Here is a 14278-nt window from a genome sequence, read left to right as displayed (position 1 = left end):
GAATGTTAAGGCAAGCACCGTGCATACGTGGCATTCTCTCCATTAATTTCTATGGTATTTCAGAAAATGGAGGAGCGCGGCCACAGTCCCATTCGTTTCTATGGGACTGCTGGAGATAGCCGAGTCAGCGCTTGGCTATTTACGGCAGTCTCATAGAAATGAATAGAGGGCAGCCTTGTATGTGTGGTTGCTCTCCGCTCACTTTGGGACTCCCGTTCTGGGGATGGGTGCTCGTCCCATAGCGATATGCCTCAGATGAGACAAGCCCTCCAAGTGGAGAGGTGGGCAAGCTTGCATGTGGCCCTCTCCATTGACGTATGTTTGTTACAGAAAGAGCCGTTCGAACAGCCGTAATTGAATGTTGCCCATAACGTCCATATTTATTTTTGCGTGCCCATTTTAATTTGAGTAATTATAGCACAATGTCATACACATTCCCTCTTAGCTGTTAGTCATGTCCTCAGAATCCTTCCTTTATAAATGTGTCTCTAGTGGAAAATGCCGCCATTTGCCAATGAGGCCTCTCATAATTGCGTGATTTATGAAATAATTTGGGTGTGCGAGGAAAATCTGATGGTTCACACAAGGACGAAAATAACTTAATTGTACTGTGCTTGCTGGAGTGCCCTGTGTCCTGTAAGATCAACAGACCTCCTGGGTCATTTCTCCTCAGAAATCTGGTGTGATGTGGTATTACTTCTGGTAACAGAAGATTTCCTACGGTGGGAAAGTACAACTTATGGCTCCTACGGGGAAAGACGTACTGGAATTCCTGAGCTTTACACAGATTCTTGCCGCTGGTTTTTCCCCAGTGAGTGCGAGAGACGGCTCGTTTTGTGTACGCAGGTACGTGCTTGGGGGAAACTAGAATCAGCTGACTGTGCTGAAAAGAATTTCTGGATCTGTGACTCCTTGTTTTCTACAATTTCCGCATAGTTTTTGAATAGTGTCGGGTCACCATGCTCGTCCCGTCATAGAAGATGAGGGGGGGGGATGGGGGTCGTTGTTCGATCACCAGCAATGCTTTCTACGGCTCTTTCGACACTTTCTCTCGAATTTCCCTGGTCTTGCCGGCAAGCGTTTGTTCGTTTTTACCTCAGGCATGTCATGAGAATCTGTTCCTGGGCTCCATTTTCCAGCTCCCTGCTACATTTGCCTGACAGATGGTCGGGAATTTACATTTTTCCTATTTCTCGTTTCCACTGTTTGGGTAAATGATGCTTTGTTCCAACAGCTGCAGCCTCCACCGAACGGAGCTCCTGTAAACAGCGGCTTCGAAACGCAACGGTCACATATTTTTCTTTTTTTTTTCTTCGAATACAAATTTAGTCATCCTGACAGGAAAAGTGCAGTTATTAGACTCCGAAGCCTTCTGTAAGCAGCCATTTGTCACGGCATTGGCCTTTGGACTCCGGATACACTCAGGAAGTCAGAAATGGTCTTGGCTGGAGCCGCTCCACATGCGATTGTCCCCAAAATTATACACTAGCTTAATTCCAGGATTCCTGGAGCGATGTGCTCCACTACCCTGAAGACTTGTGGTCTTTCCTCTAATGCTGCCCCTGGGGTGGCACGTTGTTTCTTTCCTGGCATCTTCAAGTTTTCTTCTTTTTTTTTTTTCTTTGTTAATGTTGTGATTATTTTTTAGTTTTTTTCCAAATCTTTATTAGAATAAAACATATACAGTCCATTTTTACTACAAAATTACAATTGAAAATGATTATACCCCCCCCCCCCCCCCACACATAAAAATAAAGTGCAGAGAAGAAAAAGAAGAGTAAAGTCAGGGAAAGTCAAACACAGAAATTAGGGGAGGAGGTTTAACGCCTCTAAGCCTCCCATATCTTCGTCCACTTCTCCTGAACGTTTCTTTGCTTCTAAAGAATATTTTCATTATTTTATTTTTTCTTTTATTAACCAAGCTTATCCATGTATTCAGCTCTGGGACATATCGTGAGAACCAGGCCCGAGTAATTGGGAGTCTAGCCAGAAACCATATTCTACCCAAAAGAATCTTCTTATATTTATAGGTACTTGGGCTACTTTCACACTGGCGTTTTGGTTTCCGTTTGTGAGATCCGTTCAGGGCTCTCACAAGCGTCCAAAACGGATCAGTTTTGCCCTAATGCATTCTGAATGGATCCGCTCAGAATACATCACCATTCCGCTCTGGAGGTGGACACCAAAGCGCTGCTTGCAGAGTTTTGCTGTCCGCTTGACGAAACTGAGCGAAATGGCTCAGTTTCGTCAAGCGGACAGCAAAAGGCTACAGGCACAATAGAAAACGGATCCGCCTCCCATTGACTTTCAATGGAGTTCATGATGGATCCGTCTTGGCAATGTTACAGATAATACAAACGGATCAGTTCATGACGGATGTATGTGGTTGTATTATTGTAACGGATCCCTTTTTGCAGATCCATGACTGATCCGCCCAGAACGTGAGTGTGAAAGTAGCCTTAGAAATGTGATTTATTTTTTAAACTTTTTTTTTTTTATAGTTTACTTTCTATTCTCTGTAATATGTCACCCACACTTTCATATCGCAGGGAAAAAAAACTGTACGAAAACAAAAATACGGTAACTCTAGGTATATTAGAACCCCAATATTTGCTATTTGGGGGGGGGGGGCGCGTATTAAAGGAAATACGTCCCTAAAAATGTTATGTCAGTTAAAACACATCTCCTTATTTTCTAATCTCTTTATTTTCAGATTTCTGAACATGATTATGGGGCGGCCATCTTGCCTGAGTTGTTCTTAACAGTATTAAGAAAAGTGCTTTATGGCAGCCCCATGGGCAATAGATACAATGGTCAGGAGGGGAACCGCATTGACTTCTATGGGAGAGTTTTCTAGGCATGCTCTGTGTAGAAGTCATTGTACAAGGAAAGAATAGATGAGCTCTGACAGTCGCCTATTGTGAATGGTGGATCTTATCTCTACACAGAGGTGATATCACTACAGGCAGGAATAGAATGACAGATAAGCAGGTAACTGCTGTAAAGTGATCTGTACAGACCAAGAAGTGGTGCCTATTGAGAAAACTGCTGGATTTTATGCATTTTGTTTAAATATAGATATTGACATGGAAAATGTAAAAAAAAAAAATCATCAAAAATTCTTTAAAAATATGTTAAATATAAAAATAATTGTGATTTAAACATTAGGTCATTTTCCGATGACTCATTTCCTTTAAAACTTTTTGTAAAACGTGGAGTTATATGGAGCCTGTTTGCACAATCAAAACACGACCAGAATAGGTCATCAAAGAGGACCTGTCATGAGTTTTGGGAATCTAAATGGCTTAGTTTCACCTAACCATGATTGCCATCGATCATTGCGCTTTTTTTTTTTTTTAAACTTCCCACGTTCATAGTTCTGGCCCCCAATACCTTTTTTTTTTTTTTTTTTTTTTTTTACTCTATGCAAATAGCGAGCCAAAGTCCAATGGGGCAGAGACTAGCGCCATTACATTGGAATTTGCCTACTTTGTACTGTATTTTTTTATTTTTTTTTCCTTTTTGTTTTGTAGAAGCCTATTTTGACATTATTCCAGTTAAAGGGGTTATGACATAATTGATGTAAATTTTTTTTAAATCAGACCTCATATAGTAAATGACAATCTTTCTAACAAATCTAGAACCAGCCCTGTACCTCACATGGGTCCAGACATCTCCCCATTCATTGCTCCAGTTAGAGCAGTTTCACATGAGCGAGTCCATTGTGGGAATCGCTCCCCCTGTGTGAGCGTCCTCCTCCGTTGTGGAGGAGCGGATGGCGTTGTCATGATTAATAATGCTATGTACCACTGCTCAACCTTGGACCCACAGGATCATACTGACAGCTTTATGTCACTGTGATCCTGTAGCAGTAAGGTCAGACAGAGGCACACGGCATTATAAATCAGTATAATGCAGTGCGCTCCTGCAAGTCCAGAACAGAGGATTACGCAGCTCAGAGGGTGTGTCCTTTCTCGCGGGGCTTATTCTTTCTGCTGCAGCTCTTTTCCTGTAACTGACACGGCTTCTAACAGAATTTAGGGCAGGTGGCAGTTGAAGATTTAAACTGAGCGCGTGCGACCTTCTCAGTGAGGTGGACAAAAAATAAGGAAATCAACAAACAGCAGGTGGCGCTAGGCAGATAGATTTCATTGAATAGCTTGGTGGCTGTACTAAATTTTTAATTACATGCAATTACAAAAGTATTAAGATCCAGATGCTGGTTTGAAAATTGTAGAATATTTTTTTGTGGCACAACCCTTTTAAGAACCCCCGTCCTGGGGCGAGGATGGAAGACGTTAGAACGCTGGTTTGGGGGGCAAATTGGCTAGTGTCTAGGTGGTCACACATGATATGATTTTCCTCAGAAGGGATGGATCTAGAAATTCCAGTCTCCATGAAATGATGAGGAAATGATGACTTTTTACAATTCTTAAGGTGCAGTTTAATTTTAGTATTCTCTAATCTTGCGAGGAAGTAATGCATTTCAGATGACCGCTCCATACTGTGGAAAAACAATCATGCCTATCTGTGTCAAGTGGCCATCTGTTGGAGTCATTTTCCAGAGTCATTTTTCACAGGTGTCATTTTTTTTCATGACATTTTCTAACAGTCTTGTAAAATTTCACAAAAATTCACCAAATCAAACGGCGTGCCATGCACAAATGATAAGCAGTCACAATACAGCTTAAAGGGGTTTTCCTGTTTGCATCAACATCCTTTAAAATTATAATTTGACGGTAGCTGTAATTTTGTGATATATATGATATGTCCATGGGCGGGGCAGTGATAGGGGAAGGTCTCTATAACTAGCTGGGTGGGAGGAGCTATAAACTAGCTTGGCGGTGCTGGAGGTGTGGCAGAGGAAGGAGAAGTGCATCATGGGTTTGGTTGGATACAGGAACAGGAAGTGCTACATACAGGATGGAAACAAACCAGAGGGATTGGTTCACATGGCGAAAATGGGTCAGGAGAGTCCAAATTAAAAAAAGAAAAGCATGGTAATGATGTTACATGAGGAGACCAATAACATGAGCATTTCTATTAAAGACCATAGTAATCCCGGAAAAACCTTGAATTATTTCTACCTAAAGCGATGGGTTCTGACTAGTTGAAGCCCATCTCGTGTATCCCATCTGAGTGCTCTCCATTATTCCGTTATCACCCATTGTATGCCGGAGAGATAATGATTGTCAGTGGGAAATCCCTACCCCCCATGATAACTCCTTTTATGTTGCTTATCTCCAAGTCTGAGAAACCTGTAGAAACTGTTAAGCTGACCAGGTGGAGGTGGGTGTCGGACAGCAGCTGAACTTCCTGCAGGGAAAAAAAAGATCGGGCAATTGAATCACACGTGCCTGATCCTTATCTCCCCCGATATCAGCTGTTGGGGGGGAGGGCGGCAGAAGAGTCGGGAGGACACACACACACACACACACACACACACACACACACACACACACACACACACACACACACACAATAAGGCTACTTTCACACTCGCGTTTGGTGCGGATCCATCATGGATCTGCACAGACTGATCTGTTCAGATAATACAACCGCATGTATCAGTTCAGAACGGATCCGTTTGTATTATCTTTAACATAGCCAAGACGGATCCGTCTTGAACACCATTGAAAGTCAATGGGGGACAGATCCGTTTTCTATTGCGCCAGATTGTGTCATAGAAAACGGATCCGTCCCCTTTGACTTACATTGTGTGTCATTGTGGCTCAGTTTCATCAGACGGACACCAAAACGCTGCAAGCAGCGTTTTGGTGTCCGTCTCCAAAGCAGAATGGAGACTGAACTAATGCATTCTGATCGGATCCTTTTCCATTCAGGATGCATTAGGGCAAAACTGATCCCTTTTGGACCGCTTGGGAGAGCCCTGAACGGATCTCGCAAACGGAAAGTAGCCTTGTTAGTCAGCTGAAATCTGCGGCTTCGGTCGATACACATCTAATATGTACAGCCAGCTTTACATATAGGGGATCATTTATTAAGATTGGGGGTGCACCCAGCCTTCTGTCTCTCTTCCTGCTTGCCATAGACATGGCAGCAGCGAGCAGGAAGAGAGACAGGAGATGGCACGCACACACGGCAAGTGCCTTCTCTTCATACAGCTGATCGGCGGGGTGTCGTACCCCCATATTGATGAGGATAGGTCATCAATATTAAAAGACTGGAGAACCCCTTTAATGCCTGAGGGGGCACAGCAAAAGATACCATTATTTTGAGTGGCACATGGTGGGTGGTTGCTCTGTTACAGTTTTTGCACTGGGGGCCAGGAGCTCCTCTGCCAGAGCCGACACGGGGAAGGTCTTTCTGTTTTACGTCCGGAGCGTTCAGGTTTGGACTTCGTACAGTCACTTCAGCTGTCGAGAGTCGAGGTGTAGTCACATGACTGATCTAGGAATCTGTATAATGGCCCCAAACAGCTGTTAATGCCCCTGATTTCGGATTACTTTGCTTAGAAGAGCATGTATTTGGCATTTTGTACAATTTTTATTTTCTTGTATTATATTTACGTATCTATTCTCCCAAGTGATTTGTATATCAGGTTTGATCTGTGCCGGGGCTCTTCCCCTCGCACATCCAGCAGGCCCGGCACTGGAGATGGGACTTTGTCCCCATGCCGTGTAAGACTTGGGAGAATTCGTACTTTCAGTATAGTTTACACATATACGCATACACCAGCCGCCTCTGACTGTGACCGACCTGAATCTCCAGGATCTGAACTTATGTGGGTGTCCTGCTGATGGACGTGTCTAGTGATGAGGTAATATCGTCTCGTACACGGCTGGTTTCCTAGTTTGTTTTCAGGAGGGTTATGTCTTCAGAGGTCAGTATCTGGCTTCCATGTTCATTGGGATCTCCATGCTTTTTGTTGGACCCAGATCCAGAAAACTCTCACTAGAGCATATTGCAGTGTTGGGCTTGACCGCTTGATACCCTATTGATAAGTGGATTATTTGCCGCTGGGGATCCTCACAATTTCCATGGGGCATTCATCAGATAGTGTTCAATGCAACTTGCAGCGCCACCAGTGGGGACATGGCGCATTACATGGTGCACGTTTAAATCAGCCAATGACCAAGTAAGTCACTACTTGTAGACACTGTGGCTAATAGATGGAGATGGAGCACCCTCTGTCTACTCGTAGACTGGGTCAATTATAGTCATGGTGGTCCACAGTTGATATTTTAAACATCCTCTAATAATCGGTCAAGAAATGAGCTATGTAAAGGAATTGTGTTAGCATTGCTGGATATTACATACAGAGGTTTTGTGACATTATTAGAAGACGCTTGTGGATCCTAGATGTTTTATCAAGTGGGGAACTTTAATTAAGGGGTCTACGGACCAGCGGATGATTGATGGCCAAGCTGAACCTGTCGCTTTTTCTTTGGGACCTGCGAACCATCCAATTAATGTTAGTTGTTCGGCAGATGTGAGTGACAACAGGATTGGACGTGTTGAAATTCAACATGCCCAAATCTTTAGTTCTCAAGGGAGATACCCTGACGTCGGAGGTAGCGGCTTATTCTCCTCTCCCCATTAAGAACACATGGACGCCCAAACTGAGCATGCATGTTATAGTAGGGTTGAGGGACAAGCTGTCGCCCAGCAGCTATTGAATGTCCTTTGAGTTGATTATGAGACTCATGCCTACAGCTTTTTAGTAATGCACCCTCATACTCTGACCTTCTTGAGGAGTTCACCCTCATACTCGGACCTTCTTCAGTAATGTACCCTCATACCTGGAGCTTCTTGAGGAGTTCACCCCTATATCTGAACCTTCTTAAGTAATGTACCCTCATACCTGGACCTTCTTGAGTTCACTCTCATATATGAACCTTCTTGAGAAATGCATCCTCATTTCCTGACCTCTGCATTGTTAGCTGGGTCGCAATCTCTCATGGAGCGTTGTGTACCCGTTTTCTATTCCAGTTTGAGGGAATGTGGTGTTTGTGGTGGCAAGCGCCTTGTGACATGCAGTGAATATTGATCGCCTTCTTTGCTTTAAGTGTCAACAAGCCACAGATGCCTGACCCAGCGTGTTCATACCTCCGGCGAGAGCTTGAGGATCGGCCAAACACACTATTGTTTCTTTCTCCTTGGAGTCTGTCCAGCAGTTTAATATATTTGCCGATATGTATAATAGCAACTTGCAACCATTTCCTCCCCTGCCAAACATTGCAAAGCCACAGGTCACAAAGTAATTAGATGACTTCTAGGTTGTCAGCTACAACTCCGTTGGTTTAGTACTGTTAAGTGCAAAGAGGAACAGAGGAAGCAGCTTGCTTCTTTTTATTGATGTTCTGAGGTCACCATGGAGTCCATAACATTTCAGATGTTCAGAATGTTTCCTCTGTAAACTGTCTCTTGTTCCTCGCTGAGCCAGAATCTCCTCCAGGTGTCGGGGCGATCGTTCTGGAACTATAACCAGATTGCTGGATGGTGGCTTAACAAAACATGCGTGTTTCTGGTTCCCAAGATAAACTTGTGGTTGCATATGACCGTTCCTCCAGGAATTTGCTGAGCTCACTGTCTTCTTGGTTCTTCTTTTGCAGAGTACATCCTGGAGGAAGCTGAAGAACATGGTCCACTGGTCACCGTTTGTGGTGTCCTTCAAAAAGCACTATCCATGGGTCCAGCTGGCAGGACATGCAGGTAAGAAAGCATGACTTCTCGGGCGCTCATTCTTGAAGAAATCTTCTTGTAAACCTGAGCCTCAGGAAATGAGGTTTCTAATGGTCTACTTGCTAGTTTATACTATAGATGCATCTCAGATTGAGTCTGTGTAGTATTTTACCATTGGATTCTGAGAAGTGTTTATTTAAACCAGATTTTCCTCTGTAAATTATAAAGAAGTTGATCTGCTCTGTAGTTTCGCCCTAGTTATACAAACACACCTGGTGAGCGGTAAATTAAAGGGGCTGTCTCCCTTCAGCAAATAGAATTTATCATGTAGAGGAAGTTAATACAAGCCACTTACTAATGTATTGCGATTGTCCAAATTGCTTCCTTTGCTAGCTGGATTCATTTTTCCATCACATTATACACTGCTCTGGTCCATGGTTACGTCCACCTTGCAATCAGTGGTGGTCGTGCTTGCACACTTTAGGAAAAAGCGCCGGCCTCTCTGGTGGCCAGGACTGTGCAACCGCACATAGTGTGTGTGTGTGTTGTTTAACTCTGTCCTCACAGGAAACCATTTCTAATGGCCCCTTTACACGGGTCGATGATAGGCCAGATGAATGTTAATTTCTGATCACTGACAAATGATCAACCTAGGCATACAATTCCTCAGCAGCACAATACCCAATGAGGAGAGGCTTGGATAAATGAATACTAGAATGATCGTTCCTTCTGTGAACGACCACTTGTTGATTCCTATATTGTCTATCAGCATTCGGAGAGTGAGGAGCACTCAGACATGTATAGGGGTCTACAGTAACTATTCACTTTTGTTTTTCTGTAGGTAACTTCAAGGCTGGAGAATATGGGAAAATCCTGAAGAAGTTCTGTCAGTGCGAGCAGCAGTGTTTGGAATGGTTGAATCGAGACTCCTTACAGCCATTTGTCCCTGGTTATTACGGTGTGATCGAAAAGGAAGGAGAGATCTACAACCAAATGGAGGATCTTCTGTCCGAGTTTGAGTCTCCTTCCATCATGGACTGTAAAATGGGTGTTCGGTGAGTGAAGCATGGCCACAATTACAGTAGAGAATCCTACTTACCTGCTTCCCGACTCCTGCTCTCCCGGGCCTCCGCTCGGTCCCTGGATGTAAACTTCTAGTTTGACGTCGCTGCAGTCCATCACTGGACGCAAGGGTGACCTGCTCCCCTTGCGTCACGACAAATGGCCATGTGATGCAAAAGGAGCAGGTCACCACTGCAGCCAGATTTTGGCTGTAGTGGCGTCAATCCGGAAATGTACATCCAGCCCTAAGTGGGGTAGCGGAGGCCTGAGAGCGTGTGAGCCAGTGTGTGTCAGGAAGCAGGTAAGTATGCTTACCTTTGCAGGTCAGCCCAGGAGGGGGGTTTGCGAACCCCCCCCGAACATGCACATCTCTGTTAACCTTGTATAAGGATACTTGTATGTAATATATTTGTCCAATATTAAACTTTTTATAGCATAAAGAAAAGGGAGGCTAATTTACTGCAAGGGGTATTCCAGAATCTGACAAGTTATCCCCTACCCACAGGCTAGGTCTACACGACGTCATTTGTCGCACGAATGTCGCCCAACAATTTTTATAATCTGTAATCTATGGTGTCGAGATGGATTTTTCTGCAACGGTTGCGTGTAGACCTAGCCTAACTTAGATCTACTGTTGGGCCCCCCACTGTTAACAAGAACAGGAGCCCCATACCCCCCTTCCCCTTAATGAATGGAGCGTCAGGTTGGGCATGTTCACAGCTACTCCATTCATCTCTATGGAAGTTCCTGAAATAGCCGATCATTGTACGTGTGCCTCCGGAACTCCTGTAGAGATGAACGGCAGTGCACATGCCTAGCCTGCCACTTCATGCATTTCAGGGGGCCCCAAGGGGTTCACGGTCCCTGTTCTTATGATCAGTGGGAGTGTCAGAGGTGGGAGGCCCACCGATGTAATAGTTATCCATTATGGATAAGATGGTCATTCGAAATAGATGGGTTTCATGGTTAATGCATCTCTGAAATACAGCGAATATCTGTGATCATTTCTAGTTGCTACGGTCAGATGTCATGACACCATCTAACTAAAGCTCTCCTTCTTCAGAACATATCTAGAAGAGGAACTGGTCAAGGCTCGAGAGAAGCCCAAGCTCAGAAAGGACATGTATGATAAAATGATCACTGTAGACCCCAACGCACCCACTGAAGAGGAGCACAGACAAGGGGCGGTCCTGAAGCCCAGATACATGCAGTGGCGGGAGACCCTTAGTTCCACCGCAACTTTGGGCTTTAGGATAGAGGGAATCAAGGTGAGCAACACTAAACCCGTATTGTTCAGAAGTACTGACATATGCAGAGGTTTTTTTTCTCCAAACCTTAGAGATTGCAGATGAAACAAACATTCTTGAGATTTAATTTTACCAGCTTGCAATTTAGGACTATAATGTGAAGGAACTAGTGAACTGATGTCACGGGTTTATTTCTTATCAGAGAGCTGATGGGACGTGCAACACAAACTTCAAGAAGACCAAACATCGGGAGCAGGTGATGAGGGCACTGGAAGACTTTGTTGATGGCAATATGAACATTCTGGTGAGTATCTGCAAGTAAAGTCAGGTGTGTTGTCACCGTGGACCTTACATTTTTAACAAATGACACATTCCAAGGACACATTGCCTGCAAGCCACTTTCTACAATATGGGCCACCACCTGGGGAAGCAGTTCAGACTATCACCAGTAGACATCTGAAAAGATATCTGACCATCTTGCCTTCTCTCATTTTTAATTGCAGAAAAATTACCTAACAAGATTGAAAGAGCTTCGCGTTGAACTGGAAAAATCTGAGTTTTTCAAGCACCATGAGGTATCTATCTCTGTTTTGCTCACATAGACATGAAGGTTAGCCGCAAGACACATGAGTAGGGTCCATCTCCACTGGAGTAGCCAGCCACTGTTTCAGAAAATAAAGGTTATTTCTTTGTGTAATGAATGGGGAAACATTGGGTAAAATGGACTTAAAAATAAATGGGAAGCTTAGTTGACGGTAAACTTAACTGTAGCAACCAATGTCAGGCAGCTGCTGCCAAAGCAAATAAGACCAAGAGGTGAGCCAAAAGGGGCATAGATGCACATGAGGATAGATTCCAACAAGCTCAAGGCAGGTAAGTCACCGCCAAAGGAGTCTGGCAGCAGCTTATTCCCTTCTCCCTATTGAGAACACATGCACACTTGGCTAAGCCAAACATGTTTGGAGAGGGTCGGGAGGAATAGCTGGTGGTCAGCTTTAGTCTTGATCTGATTTCCTTAGGGTGTTTCGCATGCGATGAGGAATGTACAAGAGCCTATAGGCATGGCAGGAACCTGACCTAACTTGTCAATGTTTTTCCTTTAGGTGGTTGGCAGCTCCTTGCTCTTTGTCCACGACTCCTCAGAACTGGCCAAGGTTTGGATGATTGACTTTGGAAAAACTGTTCGGTTGCCAAACAAGCAGACACTAAATCACCGGGTGCCTTGGGTAGAGGGTAACCGGGAAGATGGTTACTTGTGGGGGCTCGACAACCTCATAAACATATTCTCTGACATGGTGCAGGACTAAGACTTGAGACTGACACAAAAAAAAAAGTTGTGGCAACATTTTGGACTCTTACAGTGATAAGAAGGAACCTTGGATTCCCAAACTCATCTCTATTGGACTTTATGATGTACTATAATTGTATTTTATTTATGCTTTTTGTAGCCTCTTAGAGACATAACACTGGAAACTGTACAGTTTAAAGCTGGGAGAAGCGTTCAGCTCATTTCTTTTATAATTTGTATATATATGTATATTTTATTACTTCTTTACAAACTGATTTTATTCTATATTTTATTTTTTTAAATGTTCACTTTAATTCGAGGTAGTATCCTTGGTTCTGATACAGGTTGGCAAGATTGAGCCAAAGCAATGATTGCCTACACACAGGCCACATTCATTATACCCCGCGTCGGGTGAGCCGCACTGATTTGCCCCGTTGTAGTTGCACTCTGCTTTGTTGCTTGAGATTTTCTTTAATGGGGCTGACCTGCAGTACTAGAGACCATAGGTGCAAGTGGTGCTGTGTCTGGGGGGGGGAAGCAAAGCCTTTTTAAAGAGTCATTTCCATCTTGCAAAGTGATGGCATATCCTAGGATATGCCATCACTTTATGATTGTAGGAGTCTAACCATGGGAATCCCCTGGGATCATTAGAATGAAGGCCCCAGTTTGCAGGAGCGATCACTAGACATAAGGGCTTGGTCTGCAGGGCTGGTGTAGCACTAGGTTCCCTTCATTGGTTGGGCTGAGGAGCCAATGTACGGAGAACTGTAGTGCAGCCCCATTCAAGTGAAGTCCCCTGGACAGCCAATGTGCAGGAAAAACATAGGAGATACAGCACCAGCCACGGGGCCGTGCAGTGGAGGTCCCAGAGGTGGGACCATCACTTTACGAGATTTGAAGTCTATGCAACTATTTTTTTTCTTTGGCTACTTGAAAAATGGCCCTGCAGTTGCTACGGACATCAATGGAGCCTCCTTTTAAAAGGATCTAGTATAAAAAGAAAAAGTTTGCACGGACAGAGCGGATATCATATAGGGGAGATCCTTATATTTTACATAGTAGAGCAGGGATGCACAACCTGCGGCCCTCCAGCTGTTGCAAAACTACAACTTTCATCATGCCTGGACAGCCTACAGCTATCGAGGCATGCTGGGAGTTGTAGTTTTGCAACAGCTGGAGGGCTGCAGGTTGGACATCCCAGTAGTACAGCGTCTAAAAAGCAGTGTTTGAAATTAGTTACTGCAACTAAAACCTTTTTGAAAGAGACAAACCCGCAAGATATTTAGCAGTAATTGAAGCTCCTTTATTTAACTGTTAGGTGGGTAGTAATGCTGTCACTTAAAGGGATTCTGTCACCTGTATTATCTGCAGGCAGCATGTTATAGAGCAGGAGGAGATGAGCAGCTTGATATATCCTTTCATGGGAAAAGATACGAATAACTTGTATTTCATTCATTTATATCCCTGCTCATTCTATGCTTAGGAGTCCAGTGGCCGGTCCTATCAGTGATTGACAGATCAGACATTGATTCACTCCACCCACTAGACTCCTAAGTCCAGAAAGAGCAGGGATTTAAATGAATGAAATACAAGTTATCCTGAAGGTTTTTACACTAGACTATATATCGCTCTATAATTTGCTGCCTGCAAATTTGGTCATAGGTCTAATATGGTTAACAAAACGTCAACCAAATGGTGTGCAGACGATGGGCCAATATGGACAATATGTAAGCCATTTCCCACTGCCCCGACTATGAGATCTTCCTCTCCCGGCATGTGGCGTTTCAAGGTTTACACAAGCTTATAGTGTGACCTGCGTTTCTATCCAGGGAATCCTGGGATAACCAAGGGGTGTTGGATCATATCTGTATGTCCAATATAGATTTCCACAACCTATGGCTCTTCACCTGTTGCAGTACTACAACTCTCATCATGACCTGGCAGCTGCAGGTTGTCAAGGTATGATGGAAGTTGTAGTTTAAGAACAGCTAGAGGGCAATCTGTTGGGGGAACTCTGGTTTAATCCAAGGCTTCC

The 14278-nt window shown here is 44.0% G+C and overlaps 1 protein-coding gene across 2 annotated transcripts in view; it reads left to right on the top strand.

Annotated features, from left to right (window-relative positions):
- ITPKC (inositol-trisphosphate 3-kinase C) overlaps positions 1-13168 on the top strand; it is a 35431-nt gene extending 22263 nt beyond the window's left edge. For both annotated transcript variants that reach the window (XM_044306533.1, XM_044306532.1), the window contains 6 exons: positions 8577-8676; positions 9488-9701; positions 10772-10976; positions 11158-11259; positions 11459-11530; positions 12059-13168. In XM_044306533.1, the coding sequence (XP_044162468.1) occupies positions 8577-8676; positions 9488-9701; positions 10772-10976; positions 11158-11259; positions 11459-11530; positions 12059-12262 (897 nt within the window). In that variant the 3' untranslated portion in view covers positions 12263-13168. The remainder of the gene's footprint in view (positions 1-8576; positions 8677-9487; positions 9702-10771; positions 10977-11157; positions 11260-11458; positions 11531-12058) is intronic.
- Positions 13169-14278: the final 1110 nt, after the last annotated feature.

The sequence above is a fragment of the Bufo gargarizans genome, chromosome 9, assembly GCF_014858855.1.
Source record: "Bufo gargarizans isolate SCDJY-AF-19 chromosome 9, ASM1485885v1, whole genome shotgun sequence".
NCBI classification, from domain to species: Eukaryota; Metazoa; Chordata; class Amphibia; order Anura; family Bufonidae; genus Bufo; species Bufo gargarizans.
The sequence above is the reverse complement of the archived record's forward strand: the minus strand, read 5'-3'. Positions and strand labels throughout refer to the sequence as shown.